At 36.3% G+C, this 22,332-nt stretch overlaps 4 protein-coding genes across 4 annotated transcripts in view; 3 read left to right on the plus strand and 1 right to left on the minus strand.

Moving 5' to 3' along the window:
- The window catches only part of EGY1 (Peptidase M50 family protein), a 29,468-nt gene extending 22,632 nt beyond the window's left edge, over positions 1-6,836 (plus strand). Inside the window, exons 6-10 of the mRNA XM_089167032.1 lie at positions 4,095-4,145; positions 4,235-4,304; positions 4,714-4,782; positions 6,259-6,309; positions 6,424-6,836. Of these exons, the coding sequence (XP_089023158.1) occupies positions 4,095-4,145; positions 4,235-4,304; positions 4,714-4,782; positions 6,259-6,309; positions 6,424-6,582 (400 nt within the window). The 3' untranslated portion in view covers positions 6,583-6,836. The remainder of the gene's footprint in view (positions 1-4,094; positions 4,146-4,234; positions 4,305-4,713; positions 4,783-6,258; positions 6,310-6,423) is intronic.
- A 413-nt stretch (positions 6,837-7,249) lies between these two features.
- Positions 7,250-7,723, plus strand: LOC149027913 (uncharacterized). Its single transcript, XM_089144478.1, has one exon. It carries the CDS (start codon positions 7,250-7,252, stop codon positions 7,721-7,723), a length of 474 nt encoding a protein of 157 aa, XP_089000604.1.
- Positions 7,724-10,447: 2,724 nt separating this feature from the next.
- Positions 10,448-14,435, plus strand: SDG20 (SET domain protein 20). Its single transcript, XM_089167041.1, has 2 exons — positions 10,448-11,187; positions 13,179-14,435. Exons 1-2 carry the CDS (start codon positions 10,497-10,499, stop codon positions 13,565-13,567), a joined length of 1,080 nt encoding a protein of 359 aa, XP_089023167.1. The 5' UTR covers positions 10,448-10,496; the 3' UTR covers positions 13,568-14,435.
- A 4,451-nt stretch (positions 14,436-18,886) lies between these two features.
- Positions 18,887-19,769, minus strand: LOC149027915 (uncharacterized). The gene is made up of 2 exons (XM_089144596.1): positions 19,374-19,769; positions 18,887-19,231 (listed from the first exon to the last, which is right to left on the minus strand). The coding sequence occupies exons 1-2, from the start codon at positions 19,767-19,769 to the stop codon at positions 18,887-18,889; spliced, it is 741 nt and encodes a 246-aa protein (XP_089000722.1).
- Positions 19,770-22,332: the final 2,563 nt, after the last annotated feature.

Below are 22,332 nucleotides of genomic sequence, written 5' to 3' on the forward strand. Positions count from 1 at the left end.
ATACGCTTCCATATTTTTCCCGATCAAGTCATTAAAGATCTTGTTCACTGCCCTTTGGTAAGTAGCTCCTGCATTCTTTAACCCAAACAACATGACTTTGTAGAAATAACTTTCCCGATCGGTTATGAAGGCCGTGAATCTCTCATTTTCCTTGCTCATCAGGATTTGATTGTATCCTGAATAAGCATCCATAAAACTTAACGTTTCATATCCTGCGGTCCCGTCGATTAAAAGATCTATTTAGGGAGGCGGATAACAGTCCTTCGGGCATCCCTTGTTAAGATCTGTGTAATTAGTACACATTCTCCACTTCCTATTCGATTTCTTTAGCATCACAACGTTTGCCAGCCACGTAGGGCACTCTATGGTTTTAATAAAACCCGAACTTCTTAATTTCTCACCTCTCCTCTGAATGCTTCGTGTTTTTCAATCGAGAAGTTTCTTCTTCTCTGAATTACTGGCTTAATGTTTGGGTTGATCCAGAGCTTGTGTTTGGCTACCGCTCGATCAATACCTGGCATATCATCGGCTGACCATGCAAACACATCGATGTTTTTCCGAAGAAAAGCCCTTAATTCTTCCTTGAAATCTTCTGGTTGCTCAGACCCAATATGGGTTGCTTTTGCTTCATCTCTTGACTGCAACAGAATTCGTTCTAACTTTTCCATGGGTTCGGGTCTTTGCATGGCGTCCTCATCCCGATCATCCTTTACCTCAATTGGTAAGACCGTGGCCTTTTCGGGTCCAATTTTATCTTTGAGATATGCAACATAGCATTGTCGGGAAAGCCTTTGATCCAAAGTTACTTGGCCAATTCCCTTTTCAGTTGGAAACTTTATCTTCATATGTTTCGGTGAGACTATTGCGCCCAACTTTGTTAAGGAAGGCCTGCCGAGAATGACATTGTAAGTAGGAAGATCCCGAACAACTAGGAAATTAACCCGAATAGTAGCTTTTTTGGGAAATTTCCTACCGAAATGTCCAATTGGACAGATCCTTCGGCTATAGTTGACGAACCAGTGAATCCGTAGAGATGCATAGACAATGGCTTCATTAAATCTTCTTCAACTTTCAGCTTTTGATAAGCTTCATAAGACAAGAGGTCAGTTGAAGATCCTATGTCAACCAAAACTCTATGCACTTCTCGACGCCCAATCTCCACTTTGATTACTATTGCATTGTCGTGAGGCTTACACACACCCTGTTCATCTTCTTCACTGAACGTGATAGGATTCTCTTCTAATTTCTTCCGTTTCTGGGATTCTCCCAATCCCACGAATTTGGACCTTGCCTTCAGCTTTTTAAGGGATTCGGGTTCGGGGCCGCCGAATATCGTAAGAATGGGAGACTGGCTAGGCCCGACCACATCTTTCCCCTTTTTCGACTTGGGAACTTCAACCCGGCGTTCTCTATTTCCTGAACGATCTCTCTTTTCAGCGTTCGTCCTCTATTCGTTTTCCCGACCTTTAACATAACTGCCCAAGTGTCCCTAGTTTATCAATCTTTCGATATCAGCCTTCAAGTGTCTACACTCATTCGTGTAATGCTTGTAATCTTTGTGAAAACGGCAGTATTTCTCCATATTCTTTTCTCCCGATTTTGCTACTATTTTTTGTGGCCATTTCAAAATGTTTTGGTTCTTGATTTGCATCAAGATTTCCAATTGGGGAGCGTTCAATGGCGTGTAGTCATCCTGGTCGAGAGAACAATGCATCCATGTCGAATGTGGTTTTCTTGCCCGATCGTGGATGGGCAGCTTCTTCTCTTGGCTCCTTTCGGGAACCTTCGGCTCTTTGCTAGGAGTCTTTGACTCTCCTTGATGTGCGTCAAGTATCTCTGTTACTTATGCTTGTTTTTGACACCGTTGCACCAACTCTGAGTAGGTGGAAGGCATATCTTGAAGTAGTAACTCCAGCAGCTTCCGGTTAGTAAGCCTAATGCATAAAGCGGTTTTAGCAACCTGTTCGTCCAAATTTTCGATCTCCATGGTGACCTTGTTGAATCTCTTCAGGTATTCCTGAATCAACTCGTTCTTTCCTTGCTTGATTGTGAAAAGTGTTTCCTCCGTCTTCTTGATTTGGATGCCACTTTGGAAACGACCAATAAATTTTCAGGCCAATTCCTCAAAATCGACAATTCTTCCCGAAGGAAGATTTGAGAACCACTTCTAGGCTGCCCCAGTTAGGGAGGAACCGAACACTCTGCAAAGAATTTCGTCAGAGTTTCCCGCTACTGCCATAGTCTGCTGGTAGTAACTAATATGGGCGATGGGATCTCCCGAACCATCGAACGAGGTAAACGTTGGGAGTTGAAAATTATGTGGAAACTCGAACCCGGCAATAGCCTCAACAAATGGAGTCTTTCTAATGACCGAATAGATGTCATTGGTCCTTCTTCTTCGGGAAAGTTGTCCCAGCCTCTGATTTATATCAACAAGTTCTCGACCTAAATGCACTGATTGTCCTCCAGCGGTTCGGATGCTTTCTCTTCCCGAATGTCTAGAGGTTGGAGAGTGAGTTCGAACCCCTCTGCCCAACCTCGTTATTGTTCCGGTTCGGCTTGCTTGCGGCCGATCATGCTGATCGTCCCTTCTGGGTAGCTCCCCAGTTCTCAATCCTCGGGTTCACCCTCGGAGATCCTTTTGAGTGTTCTGGCCATAATTCTAGCATTCGGCTGGTTGTCTATCTCCTTCGTAGGAACGTGCTCGTGCGGGAGGTATAATCCCATCTACTTCCCCTACACGTCTTCTAGCCTCCACTTGATTAAGAGGCTGAGGAGCAACCATTTGTCTGACCAAAGTACGGAGTGTTTGCTGCATCTCTAAGAACTGAATCTGCATTTGTTCCAATTGCTGTTGAAGAGGATTCGAATGGTCTTGGTGTTCGTTACCACCTACTCCTTTGTCTTCGTGAACCTCTCGAGCACGACTTCCTTCAGGATATCCAACGGATTATTCCCCTTTGAAGGACGAATGCTCAATTCTCGTTGAGCTGCCGCAGCTGCTACTGCTGATCTGGTTACTATGACTTCTCGAAGCGTTTCCCATAGACGGCATCAAATGATGTGTCCAGAAATTGTTAAGCCTCCGGATCTATGAAGATAACCTGCAAAAGATGGTTAGACGTGGCCCGACGCTGGGGTCGAGAGGCCACCTCCAAAGCTTAAGTCAATCGCTGAACTGATCACAAAGCTTTGGCTAGATGCAGAGCGTAAATATGAATACGAGTATTAGGGAAACGATTCAGATACCTCTGGAGTGAGTGAGTCACTCGTTTATATAGATTTTACCTCCAACTCTTGACCGTGAGATGAGTTCGTGATCTTTGCAAATGATTGTCCGATTGTAAGGTTCTTCCCTAGATGTTCGGGGCTGCAGGTAGTTACCGACCTTAAGCACGATTCCCTCTCCACCTTGACAATAGTTGCTTCCTATAAGTTAGCTTTGCCTACCGCAAGATTCAAGAGGTCGTTCGTGATTCATGGGATACTTGGCAAAAACAAGCAAGAAAAATCAAGGAAAAGAATGGCAATGCCCAGTGGATGAGGATGAACTTCAAAAAAAAAAAGAAGGGGTTTTAGGGTTTGGTGGCGTCCATGTTGAGTGCATTGGCGTATCAGATTGTATCACTACAGTATCTGTTTGTATCGGTTCTGTACATAATCTTTTATGTATCAGTTATATATTATATTGACACGGCTAGTCTCGAAATTGATCTTCCTTATTGGTCTGCATAATAGTGGTACATGATAACATGGGTCCCATTTGTGCTGGCATGTGCATCCTATTTGTGGCTGTTTGCTAGTCCTAGGACATTATAGTTACGGTCCCTTGGATTTTCAAGGTTTTTCAACACCAAAATTTTTGTTGCTAGTGGTTTTAACTTCATGTTGGAAATTCATCTAATTATTTGGAGATCAAGCATTTTGAGGAATGTCTTATATACTAGAAATGCATTCTTCTTTCTTTCCATTTGGGGCATTGGTATTTGGAAATGACATTCTTCATTCGTCCAAAAAAATAAAAAAATTGGAGTTAGTTTGCCTTAAGTTTATGTCCAAATTTTGTTTATTCTTTTTTAAATGTACATGTGCAGGGCCATGCATGCAGCAACAGTCTCGATCCACCCTCTTGTGATTGCAGGCTGGTGGCGTATTCTTCTTTTTCTCTTTTTTTATCTTCATCCCTGTTGATTGGGCTACATGTCAAATTCATGACATATGTTTTTATTTGCAGGTGTGGTTTAACAACATCAGCCTTTAATATGCTTCCTGTTGGGTGCCTTGATGGTGGAAGAGCTGTGCAGGTTTCCCCTTTGCTTTATTTCCACTGTATGAAGGAAGGAGAGAGAGAGAGGGGTGGGGGTATACATCTTTAGGCCTTAGCATGTCAAATGTATTTATACTCCTACAGATCAAGCGTATTTGCTTACTATCAATGCCCCACCCCCAAAAAAAATAATAATAATCTTGGAATGTATGATAACTTTTAATGAATTGATAGCTCTTTTATTCTGCGGGGGGTTATAAGAACCAAAATTGTGAATCTTTTTATCTGGACTCTGCTAACAATATATGTGAAATTTTCACCAAATTATTGTATCATCATTAATTTTCCAGAAGAATTTCGTGTTGGATGGGTGAACTGGGAGTATGTTGGCACACCTTTGCAAGATATATATTGATTATTAGCTCTTCGCTTCTATTTGTTAACAGGGTGCTTTTGGAAAGAATGCTCTGATCGGCTTTGGTTTCGCAACTTACACATTGCTTGGACTGGGAGTGGTATGCATCTTTATCCTTCAGTGCATTGTTTTCTCGTTAATAGAACTCAATAGCATTCAACTTTTATGTTTGCTACCAGTTGTTTTTAGGTTATTGCTTATCTTATGAAGAAATAGCCATTTACATTAGTGATGGCTTTTGAAGATGCCTTTACTGTCATTGTCAGAATGCTTGAATTTTGGGTTTTCAAAAGTAAACTGTACCTCTGCTCTTCTTCTTCTTTTCCTTCCTTCTTTTCTTGGGTTGGGGGGTGGAGGTGGATAATTTTCCAAAGATTACTTTTTTGAAAAGAGTTCAAAAGATTTCTGATAATTTTTAGGATTGTTTTGGCGTAGTTGTGAGTGAGTTGTGTAAAGTCACTACACACTGGCTTTGTTTTATTATTATTATTATTATTATTATTTTTTTTTTTTTGGGGGGGGGGGGGGGTGTCGGGGGTTGGGGAGTTTGGAAGCAAGAAAGTACTTAATTGACTAGTTGTTAATTGTCATGAATGTCTTTATCTTGATATGTGAAGTCATTTTGGTTTGGTTTTTGGAAGTTCTATTAAAGGAGTTATTTGATTCAAATAGAATGAATTAAAAAGGGCTTGGGGAAGACCTAAACTGACCTTGGAGAAGTGTTGAACAAAGATATGCATAGCCTTTAGTCGGTATATCAAGTCTGACCTTGAATAGAGTTGATTGGAGGGAAGGGTCCATGTAGCCACCCCCGCCTAGTTGGGATACGGCTGTTGTTACTATAGATATTCCTTTGCCAATTAAAATGTTTGGACTTCTCTTACTGGATACTAAAGTTCCCCTGCTATGTCAGGGACATTCTTCTTTAGAATTATTTAGATGTAATTGATAAGGCTCACAAGATTGAGTTCCAAAGATATGTAATAATGAAGGGAAAAAGACCCCTGCCAGGCATCATGGTGCCAACTCCCAGAGTCAGGGAGGGGCAAAAAACCAACCCCCCCCCCCCCCCCCAAAAAAAAAAAAATCAAAAAAAAAAAGATAAAGTTTGACCCCTGTTGACACACCCATGCATGCTCTCATTGGCCCCACCACTTGTGCAGGGACCATGCAGGGACCACACAGCCTCGCAGCAACTTGATCCAATACTTAATTAGTCCCAGAAATGACCTTCAAAATTTTCAGAATATCCCATAGATACCATTCTCCTGTTAATTCGAAACATAGAAAGAAATTTCCTTTAGGCCATAGATAGCCATGACGAAGAAATAAAAAATTTATCCATAGGGTAAATGACTTAATATCTTGCCCCTGTATTCCTTCTAAAACAAAATTTATCAAGTTTTAAAATGCTTTCTATAATGCGACAATGCTATAGATATCTGTTTATTGGGTTTACCAGTTGCAGCGCATTCTGCTTAGGCTATGAAAAAAGGGAAGAAAAAAACAAGAGAAACACTTTTAGGGGAAATGTGGGTATACACAGCGTTGCTATTGACCTTTAAATTTTATGCAGCTTGGTGGACCTTTATCACTTCCATGGGGGCTTTATGTACTGATATGTCAGGTATGCAAATAATAACCCTGAAGGTGAAGAAAAAAATCCACTGTACCACTATATGGTATAGTTTAGTATTTACTTTTATATTTTACTAATTTTTCTTGTGAATCAAATATTCAGAGGACCCCAGAGAAACCATGCTTAAATGACGTATCTGAGGTAGGAACGTGGAGGAGAACAGCATTGACTGTTGCAATACTTCTTGTTGTGTTGACACTCCTTCCTTTGTGGGATGAACTTGCTGAGGAACTGGGTATAGGTCTTGTAAGCACATTTTGATGTATAATTCTAACATAGGCATACAAATCTCTAGAATAACCAACTTTATTTTTCAATTTTCTTTTCCAAGTTCTGTTACATAATAATTGATCATTGAGATGAGTTGGTCATTTTTATTTCTTCCCCATTATATCTGTAATGTCAAGGTAATGATTCTTTACCATTCTATATAGAGAAAAATGTACCACTTCAGAAGTGCATTTGTGTTCAGTGTATCAGATTATTGGTATTCATGCAAGTTGATCGCCTTCTTAAGGTGAATTTTAACTCTACAGACATAGCCATTAAACAGGTTTAAGTTATCACACTGAATCAGCCACTTTAGGCGTTCTGGTCTGTGTTGATCTTCAAATGATGCTCATCATATAACTTTTATTTAGGTTGATTAATGGGTGAGAAATGAGAATCAAATTAAGCACACACTTTACAGCCAAAAACCGCTAGCCATTTTTATTTCTGAATCGACATATTGCCTTACAGCTTCAATTATAACTTTAGAATCAGACTTTTTATCAGAGGCAAAACAAGAGTCTGAGATTCCCTGAGAAAGTTGATGCGTTGAACCTCTATGTTATCGATGTTGTGGAAGTTCAACTGTCTCGTATATATGAAGGATATAACTTGTCCAAGATGTGGATTATCTGAAGAAACAGAAGATCATATAATTATGGATTGTGCATTTGCAAGAGCTGTTTGGTTTGGGTCAGATTTCTCATATATCCCTCCATTATTGAAACCTGAGTTTACTAAATTTGTGTCAAATTGGTTAAAATTGGATATTGAAGCTCAAAAGAAAGGGCACCGAGCTGGTTTAGCCGCACTAATTTGTTGGAACTTATGGCTGTCTCGTAATGATCTCATCTTCAATGGAATGAATTCGACACCATCCCAGGTGTTCACGAAGGCTCTCGCTCAGTTTGAAGATCTTTGTAGTTCCCAGCTTCTCTCAGTTAAGCCTTCGATATTGGGTGATGAGAGAGGAAAAAAGAAGGAAGTAAGGTGGTCTAAGCCTTTGAGTGGGGTTGTTAAACTGAATTTGGATGCAGCTAAGGTAGGATCAAAAGGGGGACTGGGGTTTATTATCCGAGATTGTAGAGGGTTGTCGTTGGTAGCGGTGTCTATTTCAACGAGCTTCACCTAGGCAGGGGCGGACCTATGAAGGGGCCGGAGGGGGCCATGGCCCCCCCCCCGGATTTTTAAAAATTTTATCCATATTCCCCTAATATTGTGAAATGTCACTATTTGGCCCCCCCCAATATTGTGAACAATTTTAAAAAGTAAAATGATGGGTATAAATGTCATTCCTAATAAAAAACTAATCTATCAATCCCTATTTATTCTCCCCTCTCTTCTCTCTCATTTTTTATTCCTATTTATTCTCTTCTCTATAAACGTGGGTTAAAGGAAATTTTTGAAAAAAAAAATCTTATTAGATATTTAAAAATCAAAATGTTATTTCTAATTAAAAACTAACTCTTCAATCCCTATTTATTCTCTTATCTCCTCTCCTCTATCCTCTTTTTTTCCTATTTATTCTCTTCCCCTTCTATAAGCGTGGCTTAAGAAAATTTGAAAAACAATCTACTCCACAATTAAGTTTCTTTCTCTTTCTCAATTTATTCATTGTTTCTTTTTTTTCTTTTCTTTTGTTATTCTTTTTAACTTGATTTTATATTCTATGTTAAGAATGAGAGTAAGTGAATAAAATGCATAAAGAGGAAAAAAGATGCACTACCAAAAAATTTTGGTTGATAACAGGGTGAAGAGGTATATTTTAATTGTGCTTAAACAATGGGAAAAAAATATCATATAAAATTTATCATTTTCAAAGTGGGGCCCCACAAAATATATGTGGGTCTATTTTTAATTTAATAAAATAATTTAGCGGTGGGACCCAAATAGGAAGGTTATAGTTTCTCTGCCCCATATTGCATCTGGGTCCGGCACCTAGGTGCTTGAAGGAGAAGCTCTAGCGCTAAGAGAAGGATTACTTCAGTGTTTGGCTGAGGGGTTCGAGATGATTGAAGCTGAGATCGATTGTTTGCAACTTTACAATGCTCTTGAAGACAAGACTCCAACCCCTATTTGTGTGGACAATTTAAAATGGGATATTAAGTACTTAGCTAGAAAATTTGTAGGTTGCAAATTTCTTTTCTCTCCAAGGGAGACTAACAGCGTAGTTGACTCTCTGGCACGGAAGGCTGTCTCCTCACCGGGGAGGTTGACTGGCCTATTTCCACTACCTGGATTTTCAGGCTTTGTAGCTCGGATATATCTCCTTTTGTTTCAGTTGAATGAAATGTGGTTTACCAAAAAAAAAAACCTGTCAGATTTGTCAACCAAATACACTATGGTATACAATTATGATTGTTTATCAAGAAAAATAGAGATTTTTACGTGTGTGGTTTTCGAATCCCTTCGGGGCAAGGGTGAAGTTCAGCCTATATTAATTATATAAAAAGCGTATTGAGGAGAAGAGACTTCGGGATGAATCTCATTCAAAAAAAAAAAGGGAAAAAGTTGCCCCCTACTTGGATTTTATTACTGATAAAACCTTTTTCTTCGTAGAAAATTCACGTTGCCCCCTTCCTTATAGCGGTGTTAAGTAGCCGTTAAGTTTGAATATGTAATGTCCACTTTGTCCTTCATTAAAATTAAGAAATCAAAAGACGATACTACCCCCATTTATAAAAACCAAATTAAATGTCAATTTTACCCTAACTTCATTTATTTTGAATTAAAAAATATTGGTTTTCCACCTTCACTAAACTTATTTATTTTGAATTAAAGAAATTGACAAAATTCAAATTCGATTTGGTTTCCCACCTCTCCTCAGCAACGAGGGAAGGAAACCACAATTTTTTTTTGGGGACGTGCTTTTAATATTGGAAACGAACGAACACCTCCCCATGGGAGTTTAGACTTTAACCGCTTTACAACCCACCATTGACGAAACCACAAAATCTGCCAAAGAAGGAACGAAGTAGGTGATATTCGGTTTCCAAATTTGAGTTGAATTATATCTTCCCTCCTCTTGGTTTCTATTTAATTTTATTCAATTATTATTTCTTTATTTTGGTGATTTTTTAGAGTAAAACAGATATGATTATTTTTCTCACAATTAATTAAGGGTATTACAGAACTTGACAAAAGGTAAATAAGTAAAGAGATAAGTAAAAGGGTATTTTGGGATTTTTAAAAAATATGGAGATGCCACATCATCAGTAGACTAACGGAACGTAACAGTAGGGGGGCATTAGTAATTATAGACAAAGTTAAAGGTTGGATTAGTAATTTTGCAAAATACAGGGGATACATTAGTAATAAAATCAAAGCACAGGGGGGCAATAGTAATTATCCCAAAAAAAAAACTAATGTTGGGTTCTCTTTTAGTGCAATGTATTACATGTGGGTCCTAACCAAACTAACACTGTGAATTGCCGTTAAATGTATTCAAATTTCAAACCTAGAGGGGCCAAAATACTCTGTAGGTTATTTAATATAATGTGTTATGATTAAAATGTCATTTTACTATTCACAATATAATTTTTCTTAGAATATATATATTAATAACCTTTTTTTTTTAGATATATTAATTTATTAATGTTTTTTTATCATTAAGTGTTAATTAACCCATTGAAGGGTATTTTAGTTCCTTCAGGTTTAAATTTTAAATACACTTAACGTCTAGTTGGGATATAAATTTAATATATTGCATTAAGGGACAGACCCAACATTAATTTATGGTCCACTAAGAAAACCCACATGTAAAAATCGCATATATTAGTCGGACCTGAATCAACCCAAGCACAATACCGAAACGCCGGTCCTAAATTTTAACCCAAAAAGGCCAAAAAAAAAACCCCAAAATATCGGTCCAAAGCACACTTCCTGGTTCCCTCGTCCTCCATGAGATGTTGCAAGGGGCGAAGCGGATTTGTGAGCGTTCACGAACCGCAGACGAAGCGGAACTGCTACTCGAATGCGCAGAGCTAATCCTTCCATGGCTTTCACCGCCCGATCTTGCTTCCGTCTCATCAACCTGCAAAACCCTCCACCAAATATCCCGAATCATCAACGCCAGGAGAATTTCAGATGCAGCGAGAAGCTTCGAATTGAATCCCATCCCATTCCTCAACTCTGTCGATGAGCAACCCTACTCCTATTTCATTTACTCCCGTTCTCAAATTCTAGGTTTACCAGACTCTTCTCCCTCATTCCAACAACCATGGGGATTCTGTCTGAATCCATCTTCAGATACAGGTTTCGGTCTGAATCCGATGTGTCTCATCTCAACAACGCTCAAAATTGATTCTGGTTGTGACTGCCGAAGCTGTTCTCAGTCTCATCAAGGGAAAGAAACTGGGCATTTGGAATACTGTCCATGTTCGACTATCAGGCCCGAACTTTGTGGCTCGAGTCCGGATACGGAGATGGTGATGACCGAGTGTGGACCGAGTTGCGGTTGCGGATTGGATTGCAAATACCGCTCGACCCTGCGAGGAACTGCAGTTCGGCTAGCAATCGTTAAGGACCGGAAGAAAGGTTGGGGCTTGCACGCCGCTCAGTTCATTGGGCGCGGAGAATTCATCTGCGAGTACGCTGGTATGTTTTGTACTGAAATTTTGGATTCACCGTCTCTGTTTCTGTAAATTTTGTTATTACCTGAAGCACTGGTTTAGTTCAGCATGTTGTGTTTTTGCATTCCAGCCCTTTTATTCAACTGAAAAAGTCTATTTGAGGGTGGGTTCACGGCTAGGTCATGCTAGACCATTACTTATATTAGGAGCCTTGAAGATCGAATTTTGCAATACTGTATATAATGAATTTTCTCTGATAAATAATATTAAATCTAACAGCATGGGTAGTCACTCAATTGAGTTAGGAAAGAATGGTTTTGAATTATTAACAAGGCAAATATACATAAAAGCGACATAGTCTAATTATATTATCATTCTTATGGTGCTTATCGTTGGGTCTAATGCTCTTGTACTCAGGAAAGTTGTATAAATATGGTAATTAGCAGTGAGTGCAATTGTGTTATATAGAGAACAAGCGAGAAGTGTTGAAACTCAGATGTTGGAAAGATGCAAGATAAAAATTGAAGTGGGCTTGAATGGCTAAAAATCGTACTTGGCCACCTATTTCGAAAACTTATATTTGCATGGCATTTTTGACCACCCTTCTCTCTCATGGATTGTCTCCCATGCATTTGTTCTACCCTATGCAGTAAGCAACAACAATTATCTTCATTAAAATCTTACCGCCCATGAATTACATGGCCCTGATTAAAAATGGGTATTTTCCCTTTTCATATCTTGTGTTGTGTTACTGAATTGAGTTTCTTTATTGTACTTACTAATTTTCCTCTGTAAATAAAAGCAACTCCCGGCCTCACTAAATATATCTTTTTAGTAGATCGATTTCACATAAAAAAAAAATTCACCTGCTTGACTTTCTCTGTCCATAAGCATATAAACGTAGGCTAATCACAGGCACAAAACACAAGCAATTCTTCCAACCATTGGCACAGATGTACAAACAAGGTTGAGAGCACAAACAGACACAATCTTCCTAGTACATCTCTACAACTCCCCACCCCCATGGAAAAAAAAAAAAAAAGGAGCAAGAGAAAAGAAGGTTTCTCTTCTCTTCTGTAATCAAGTTTGTCACACCAAGAACAATAACACAAATATTTTCATTTTGTCTGGAATCTCTCTCCAAAATTGAACTTTGTTGAAAGCTCAGACAGATCCCTGTAGCCAATACCAATAAAATCGAATGAAGTATTTTGGTTTAATATTCAATATTGAACTTTCTGCATGGCATATCACAGGGACCCCAAATTTTGTGGACAGGTAGCTCTAGAGGTTCCTTGCTCACAGGTCAACTTTTAACAGATTCAGAGTTGAAAGATAAATAGAACTTCAAAATCCAGGAGTATGGGAGAGTGCACATAGTGGTCAAGAGTACTATATATGTGTGTGTGACATACATGTGAGGGTAATTGACTAAATTAGGAGAAAAAATATATAAGGTGTAATTTATCCATACCCTTTCCCTCTATCCAGTGGTTAAAATTGTGGCATCATCTATCCATGTGGCTCAATATGCTGGATCACTGGATCATTTAGGAAGCAATACCAAAACAGGTGCGTGTAAGTGCAATTTTCTCTTTTAATTATTGCCTTTTATGAGTTTTAAAATATAATTATTAACATCAATAGCAGTTCAGCCCATATAATATAGATTTTCATAAGATGCTTTATGATGTATATTTGAAGTAAACACTAAATATAGTTGTATTTTGATCCATTTAGCATAAGCAATCACTGAAGAATTTGTCCTAGGACCTTGTCAATGGCCGATATTTTTAGTCTTTTCTTCTGTTCCCTGTTTTTTTGGTCAAAATTCTCCCTGTTGCTTCCTGTCCAGACAGAGCAATCACCCTTTCAAGGTCAGTTTGGTTTTCATCTCAAAGCTGACTGACTTCATTTGATACCTGATGGATGTCTGTGTTAGACATTGTTTATATTGTTCTATAACTTCTGTAGGATCATTGCATTCAGTGTAACACATGAAACTATTCTGCTTAGGTGAAGTATTGACGACTGAGGAAGCCAGAAGGCGACAGCAGAAGTATGATGAACTTGCTTCAATTAGTCAATTTTTTTCTGCCCTTTTGGTTGTGCGTGAGCATCTACCTTCTAGAAAAGCATGTTTGAGGGTGAACATTGACGCCACCAGAATTGGAAATGTCGCACGCTTTATTAATCATTCTTGTGATGGCGGCAATCTTTCAACAGTCTTGGTGAGAAACTCCGGATTGTTGCTACCTCGTCTTTGTTTTTTTGCTTCTAGGAACATACAAGAAGGTGAAGAGCTTTCATTTAGTTATGGAGATGCTAGACTCAGGCCTAATGGCTTACGATGTTTTTGTGGTAGCTCTGATTGTTTTGGGGTGCTGCCTTCAGAACAGACATGATGGTCTTCCTCAAAGTTATTCCTCTAATCATCTGTAGCTAATCTATGAACATTTCATGTATCAATAAACAATCAATCATTAACACAGATTGTAGGACCATTAGTTCACAGTTCAAGATTTAGGGGTTGTTTAACCGATGTAGGTCTTGGGCTGTTGTGAGTTTACTGATAGTTTTGTGTTGAATGTGTATGAAGTTCATTAAGACCATCTTGATGTTGGATATACATGTTTAGAGTAGTTTTGGACCGTAGACTAGAATGTGTAGGACATAAGAGCACTGCACTGATTTTGTTCAGGATGGAAATCTGTTCTTCACTAGCTGAGGTAAATCCACTTTTAGTTAGTATATAAAGAAGCTGGTGCATGGTCATTTGCATAATTAACGTATGTTATGCAATTCTTTTCAGTCCTTGTTCCACGTTAATGACCATTTCTTCGCATTTCCCGAAGGTTTATGATTGGAAAAACCATCTAACCAGCAAGTGCTTTCTCGAAACAATTTTGAAAGATACATGGTCTTTTGAACACCCCCAGCACATCACGGAAAATCGAGTCATATGTCCTCTGTGGTTGCCTATTTTTAAGAATTAAATTGTTTCTTTGGTACAACCGTACAAAAGTCGTTTTTTTATATAGGGGATGTGAATGTTATATACACTATAATGAAGAGTTGAAGCTACGACTTCTTCACTAATGTTGGGTGCAATATATTACGTGTAGGTTCCAATTATATTAACACCATTAATCGTTGTTAAGTATATTCAAATTTCAAAAGTGAAGGGATCAAAGTGAGCTTTAGGTTATTTAATACATCGTGTTAATATTTGATTTTAAAAAGAGATAATTGATCATTAAGTAGTGAAGGGATCAAAGTGCGCTTTAGGTTATTTAATACATCGTGTTAATATTTGATTTTAAAAAGAGATAATTGATCATTAAGCGTTAATTATAGGTTATATATATATACTAGTTAGAAATTGCACATGCAAATGCGTTGCTTGTTTTGTTTTATCTATTAAATAGATAATGTTATAATAATGAAATAAATATATTTGGTTGAAATAGTACATTCAAATAAAAATTGACATTGAAAGAAAAAAGAAAAAAAAATCTTAATATTTAATACATATGAAGATTAATTAAACTTATCATATGTAATTTTTCTTTATTTTGATTTTTTCACATTTTATGTCCATTGTACATTGTAAAAATCTTGAAAAAAATATAAATATTATGATATTGTAATTTTTCAGTAAAAAAAAAATTAAGTCATAAATTCATTTTACCTATATAAGAAGATGCAATTAGTGAGGAAAAACCCACAGTTGAAAATTTCAATATAGTCTTTATTAAGTTATATCCTTCTTTTATAGCATATTCACTCCCACAACGTTAACATGATAGGGTTAGACCTAATAATAAACAATAATAAAAAAATAAATTAATTGTTAACTTTATAGATAATTGTATAACATTATTAATAATGAAGAAAAAACTTATTTCAACTCATAATTTCAAATTTTCTTTTTTTCCTTCTCGTTTGTTTATGTTGTGATTATTATAGCCAAATATTTAACATTGACTATAATACCAATGAAATTTGAAAATTAAAAGATAAATAAATGACAATTATTAGTGAATTTATTTAGTAGCTAAATAATTAAATAATATTTCAATTTTCAAATAAAGCATAAGTACTTATTAAATACTTGTTTTTCTTTGATATCAATTTTGATCTTTAAATCAACAAGTTCAATGAAGTTGTAAATATAATATTATCCTACCGTCCTTATCTTGCTCTTGAACTTCTTGTATAACTGAAGTATTGTTTAAGAGGATTTCATATAGTTTATTGACAATACTGAAAATTGTACCTATCGGTTTTACCATTACGAAACTTATAACATATGATTTTCTAAGGATAAATTTGTCTTCAAACTTGTTGACAAACTTATCAACAATGTCATCAAACATGACGCTTCAAACATGACCTGCTTGAATGTTGGTACTCTAGAAAACGAAAAATAAATCTTCAATTATTTGAGTAAACGTTTGATCATAAAAAGTAATTTTGTCTTTTAACTATTTCATCCTTCATCATCAATCAAAGTTAGATTTTGTACTTTTTCATACTCTTAATTATTTTGATAATGTTTAGTGAAACTTTTGTGCAATAATACAACCTTTATTTTCCATTTAGTTTCATAACTTGTCAAATGATTTTATTTTAACAATGTCCATTATATTTTCTACAAAAAAATAATTAGTAAATAAAATTGTCGTTATTTTAATTTAAAAAGCATAAAAAAAATTAATGATACAAATAAATTATTATTGTTCATCTATTATACCCTCATAAGGGTTCCCTGTTACCTCATATCTGTTAGTCAGACTCATACCTTAATTCACATTCTTGATCTATTTCATTTATTAAGAACCATACCTTCAAAAGGATTCTAGTGCATGAATTATTTATTCAATTAAAATTTCAGATTGTTAGAAACTTATGATTGTTTACGTTGAGTTATATGTTTTTGTCATACCTGATCAGTCGTCAAGCTGAACTCTTGTTGCAATCTAATCTTTCGTTGGTTTCTCTTGTTTGAGTCTACCACTGCATTATCAAAAAAAAAAAAAAAAGAGCAAGAATTTTAGAAGCATATAAGAATGACCAAAAATCAAATTTTGACATAATATATATTAAAGGTTGGTATTAATTATGAGAGTCGAACTGCACTCAAATGCTCTACTTTTGAATTGATATCGGCAACGATGAGTAATCCAAAACTACGTAAGTTATACTCCAGCCAAGCCAACTAAATCTATAATATAAATAGAAGCCAAACGTCAAACTCCACAACATTAGGTGGATATCTACATTCTTATTGGTTGTTGGAATTGAAGCAGGAGGATTCAATAGTGACTACTATAGATCAAACAATTCTTTATTTACTTCATTGAGCAAAAAAAAAAAGAAAAATAAGGGTACCATTTGTGAAAATTAAATTCACATTTGAAATTTGAATATACTTAACGGTGACTAACGATGTTAGTCTGGTTGGGATGGACACGTAATATATTGCACCCAACATTAGTTTGTAATACATTAAGGGGACCTATAGGTAAAAAACTCTAAATTAAATAAAAATACAAAAGATATCACAATAATTGGTATATTAATTGGTGATGACAAGAAAAACAACCAAAGAGAAAAATGATATTCAAATTTAAAAAAAAAATAATAATAATAACTAAGGGAAAAGTTGCCAAAAGTATGATATGATATGATTTTTTTTTTTTTTTTTTTGGGGATAGGATATACGATATGAAATGGCAGATGGCAGTCACACAGGGTTGAAGCTAGCTGTTCCAGATTTTACTGGATTAGTTTTGACGGTTTCCGTAATCTTGGTCTTGCTTATTTTCTCCTTGATCAATAACCCATAGCCACCTCAACCTCAATCTCACCTCCATTATCACTTCTTTTTCACAAGGAATTATGCAATATTCCACTAGTTGATATTAACCATGCTTTGGAAAAGTTATAGGTTTTGGGGGATTATTTTTTATGGTTGTTTGAGCTTATGTTCTCCCCCCCCCCCCCCCCACCACCCCCTCCATTTTTTTTGGGCAGACTTGAAGCTCTCAAATCTTCATATAGTGGTTTAAAAAGGGTTTAAGATGAATGGTAAGGAGAATTTGGGTTTTAAAGCACAAATGCCAAGATCATTCAAGCTCAATCTGTCACAAATGGAAAGTAGCATTAGTAAAAAGAAACTTCATAAATTTTTGGTAATAATATCACCTTAATGGATTTTCCAAAAAAATCTTCAAAGAAAGAATGTGACTTAAGTTTTTACCAATTAAGAGAATTCTTTTTTGCGTATAAAGAAAAGTTTAGATGGAGCCCAAATAAAAGCTCTAAATTTTTATTTTTTTATTTTTAGTGGTAGAAAAGACTCTAATCTATTGTGTTTTAAGGGGAGAGATGGTGTGAACCATGAACTCTACAATGGAAGCTATCAAGTACTAGGTACTTAGTCCATATTTCGTCCACATTCTAAATTGATTTCTTGCATTGCTTTGGAATGCAAGGATGTGAAGGTTTTCATTAAAAACAGTAATAGTAATAATAATAAATAATAATAATAATAATTTAAAATAAATGAAGAGAGAGAAAAGGATTCAAAGGTATACTGAACCTCTTCCCTGGGATATGGGATATTAATAGAAGGATATAAAAAGAAAAAAAAAATTAATCTCATTAATTAAGATGTACCTTCACCAAAAATATATTTTGAAAAGTTATTTAATACCCAAATAAATTCTGCAACAGATTTTGGTAAGGATAGAACTGACTGACCATTTTACAAAAAAAATATAAATAAATAAAATTGACTGACCATGACTTGCAACGACTAGGATGCAAGTGATTTCCAAGTGCTAATCAGATTAACTTTAGGGCTTGTTTGGTTTCGTGAATCTAAAGATTTGAAATCTCTGGATTCACAACTGGGAGATTTTTACCCGTTTGGTTGTGTGAATCCTTAGATTCATGAAATCTAGAGATTCACCTTTCTGCACTAAAAACGTGAATCTATAGATTTATGGGTATGAGGTGAAATCCAGAGATTTCACTCTTACTATCAAAATGTTAAAAATTTGAACCATAATTCAATAAATATTCTTTTAGGATAAATCTACAAATTTCGTTCAAAAAATTCAAGATAACCAAACAGTTAATTTTATGAACCATAGACTCCAGAGATTTGAAGACTATAAATTTGAAATCTCTAGATTTTTGAAATCTACACACTCAAGTAACCAAACAAGCCCTAATCATTCTTATATAACTTGAGATGCACTTGCTTATTTGATCAACATTCAAGATTTGCGCTTCCATCTACCTGAGCCAGCGAAGCTAATTATATGCAAAAACACCCTTGACGTGCTCAAACTTAAAGAATAAAAGTAGTTTAATTTCCTCCACAGTTCCCCAATTATTCAGGATTCAAGACAATATTTTCTTTTCAGATTCTTGACAACCAGAACATGTATTACTAATGATACTTCAATTACTTATATTTATACCTAATGGGTCGCTTACATTATTTATTATATATATATATAGTACTCTCCCTTCTGCATGCATATATAAGATAGATAACAGGTGCTTCTACTACTACTAATGATCTCACACACCATGAAAACCCACCCATAACTACGAACTCCACCCCCTAAAACTATTACAATATCATTATTACTCTACTAATGATCTAGCACAGCATGAAAACCACCCTTAGGTATGAACTCCACTCCCTAATTCTTTCCAAGAATCTGATCGGCGAAAGCAGCTGGGTCATCGATCTCTGCCTGAGCAGCCTCATCGTCCGGTGTAAGCTGGGAGTACTGAAGAGGATCAAAGCCCGAGGATGGTGCAGCCTCAACTGGAACATTTGTAGTAGAGGGTAAGTTGCTGAAGTCGAAAATGTTGTTGGAAGCTGACGAATTGTTCGACAAAGCCGGTTGAAGCACTCCGAAATTCTGATGGAGAACATTCGGGTTCTGTTGATTCTGCATGTTCTGAAGAGCATTCATCAAGGCTAATCTGCTGTTCATCAATTGGGCTTGCACCATAGAGAGCTCAGCTTGCAGCGATGCCACCTGAAAATAACGTTTTTTACATAAAATACTAGGCATGGACGTCATTGAAGAATCAAAAAAATGGAAATCCCAAACACAAATCTCACAACCCAATAAAAGAAAAAAAATTTAAGATTACACCCATGCATGGCGGAGAAAGGACCTGTTGCTGTAACGACATTATGGTAGCGACACAGCCATGAATAGGATCAGCCAACCTAGCTTGAGCCTCATAGCAGATGCTGAAAATTGCATCTTGTCGATGCATGGGATCTAGACTATTCAAATGCTTCGATACATTGCTTGCACCAAAAACCTTGTGGACAGCTGCGAAGAGAGCTGCACCTTGTTCAGATCGGAAATACGGTGCAAAGTTGCAATCAGTACTGCATTTTCTCCTTAAAAACTTGCATGCACCGCATGGTGGAGCCGGCGACGATGCAATATTAGCCTGAAAAACGACAGGTCGCTTGCCGTTGGCAATACCACGACGCCGACCATCAACAGAGAACCCGCCATTGATGGGTGGGTCATCGCCTTGCTGGAAATGATGAGCCATAGGCAAAGAAGGAAGCGGCGGACCTGCGGAGAAGAGGGTGTTGGTTTGGTGTTTATATAAAGATCCAAAGAGTGCTGAGGCCTGAGAGGAACGTTAGTCGCGTGTTCGGGGTTGGCGAGGTGAATGAGGTAGGAGTGCATTTATGACTGGTTTTTTTTTCTTGAAAAATAATTTTGAGAAAGGGTGGGCGTGTGAGCTAGTGCACAGTATTTGTGCTGCTCCGTCGCGTGTGGAATGGATGTGGATTGCAGTGGTAGACGTGAGTGCACACTGTTCTAGGGATAGTTCACCAATCACATTCCAAAATGACAAACCTCAATCAAAATAGATTGAAACAGTGTTAAATGGTATCAAGAGTAGGTGAAGATCTTTTTTATTTTGCATAAACTTGTAGATATAACCATAAGAGGTAGCTTAACCTGCTTGGTAAGTGTTTAAGAAGGGAGGGGGGTGAGAAAGGATCATGGAAGATCTAAGTGTATTCATGGTCGATTCCAAATGGATGTCAAGATTTGAATGATAAACAGTTTATCGGTTTTGATGCGGATGTACATGATATAATCTCTATTAGATTATAATCTTATATTCTTCCCGAGTTGCGGTATGATTAACACGTGACTGCAAGCTACCCTCTATCAGATTATAACCCTGCCGAACCTAGGCACGGTAGAAACGTGACAAAAAGCTTGTTTAAAGACACGTCGGATTCAATTACAACGACCACGATATAAATCTCCTGTTGATAAACTCAAAACTCAATACACCTAGAACTCAGTGATAAATATTTAAAAAAGATAGGATTCAAATGTAACAATCACAATGTATGAAGGTTAGAATATCAAACTCATGAGAGCAATACACCTCGGACATGAACCAAATCGATGTTATTATTACATCCCTAAATCAAATGACATTATAAACTATGACAACCTAACAACAAACCCATAATTGACTCAAAACTTTGACTAAAATCAAACATTGAAGGTAGGCTACATCTTATGGTTTGAATCCAAAATCATTTGGTGATTTTGGTTTGGAACACTCTAATCTGGAATCATGAATAAAAGATATTTATGCATATATTTGAATTTTTGAAAATTTTAAAGTCTTGTAGGTATAACAATAAGAGGTAGTTTTCATTGTTTTTTATATATTTTTTTTATGTTGCAATATTTTCTAAGGCCCAACAAACTGGCCTACTAAGCAAACAAGCCTAAACAAAAAATCTATAAGCAATAAGAGATTGAATAGTCACCAGTTTAGGTCAAATTTGCAATGAATCCTATGTGAAACTAGGGGGACTTGGCATGATCTTTTTATAAGAATAGAAATGTCTGAAAGTTTATTTTCCAGTGCAAAAAAATAGTAAGTCATTTGCTATTTCCTAGAGGTAGTTATGACCATTTTGGTGAACAATATCTAGTTTGCCTACCTTATGAGATTTCTAGTCCTAATCAGTTTTCAAGGCCACTTCCAACCACATTGAAACAAGTCAATCTTAGAGGGCTTATAATCCACTAAGTCTTCATATTTTCAATGTCTTGTAAATGTCATTCTTCGGTTTCAAAAGTCATTATTCATTGTGGAAGTTATCTAAGCAAACTAGTATGTCATTTTCAAAGAATTTAGGGAGTTGTCTAAGCTTGGAACGGTGTTCCAATACTCATCTATTTAAAATTCCTGACTGACTCAAAAATTAGACCAAAATAAACACTAAAGGTAGCAAGGCTACATTGTATGGATTGAGTCCAAAATCATTTGGGTTGAAACACTAATATGAAATCATGACCACCAAATGATTGGCTTAGTTGACAATGACCAACACCTCTTAGTGAAGAAATCATAAGTTTGACTCTCCTCGGTATTATATTCAATAATCTCCCCAATGTATAGAAGCTCACTTGTACAAAAAGAAAAATATAATATGGAATCTTAAATAAGTGAAGACTTTTATACATACATTCAAATCTCTAAAATTTTAAAATCTAATAAGTATAACAATACGAGGTAGTTTTCATTGATTTTCTAACACCAATTTTTATGCCAAAGCATTTTGAAAAGCCAGGAAAATAGCCCACAAGGATTTTTTGCATCCACAAGGATTCGATATTAGAACCTTGCTTAAGCGAATCAAGCTGCTTACCGCTTGGACCAACTCCTATTGGTTACAAAATTTAAGCTTTCCTATCAGAACTTGATGCATAAAAAAATAGTTGAGATTATTGTTAATGGTTGAGCTTCTTCCAAGCAATAATTTCAAATATGACAATAAAATAAAATAAAATAAATAGTGGAATACAATGAATTCTATTTGTATTAGCTACAGTCACAACTAGTTGATGATACATATATAGGTTGTACGCTTTAGTAAGGCTTAAATTCTAGGTTGTACGCTTTAGTAAGGCTTAAACTCTAATGCCCTAGTAAGATTGTACGCTTTAGTACCCTAAGTTACAGATTGCACACTCTTAAAATTACAACTTACACGCTCACGGCTAATCACTTTCCATCTAATATTATGTTAAGTTATGAGTGATTGTCCATATTATCCTTATTATGGTAT

Source organism: Hakea prostrata, chromosome 1 (genome assembly GCF_041222555.1).
Source record: "Hakea prostrata isolate BN-2017 chromosome 1, UWA_Hpros_2, whole genome shotgun sequence".
Classification (NCBI taxonomy): Eukaryota; Viridiplantae; Streptophyta; class Magnoliopsida; order Proteales; family Proteaceae; genus Hakea; species Hakea prostrata.

Coding starts and splice junctions, on each gene's coding strand:
- LOC149027913 (XM_089144478.1), top strand. CDS start 7,250: ATGGATTGTGCATTTGCAAGAGCTGTTTGGTTTGGGTCAGATTTCTCA.
- SDG20 (XM_089167041.1), top strand. CDS start 10,497: ATGTTGCAAGGGGCGAAGCGGATTTGTGAGCGTTCACGAACCGCAGAC. Junction 11,188..13,178: donor ATTCATCTGCGAGTACGCTG/GTATGTTTTGTA, acceptor TATTCTGCTTAG/GTGAAGTATTGACGACTGAG.
- LOC149027915 (XM_089144596.1), bottom strand. CDS start 19,769: ATGGCTCATCATTTCCAGCAAGGCGATGACCCACCCATCAATGGCGGG. Junction 19,232..19,373: donor TAATGTCGTTACAGCAACAG/GTCCTTTCTCCG, acceptor CGTTATTTTCAG/GTGGCATCGCTGCAAGCTGA.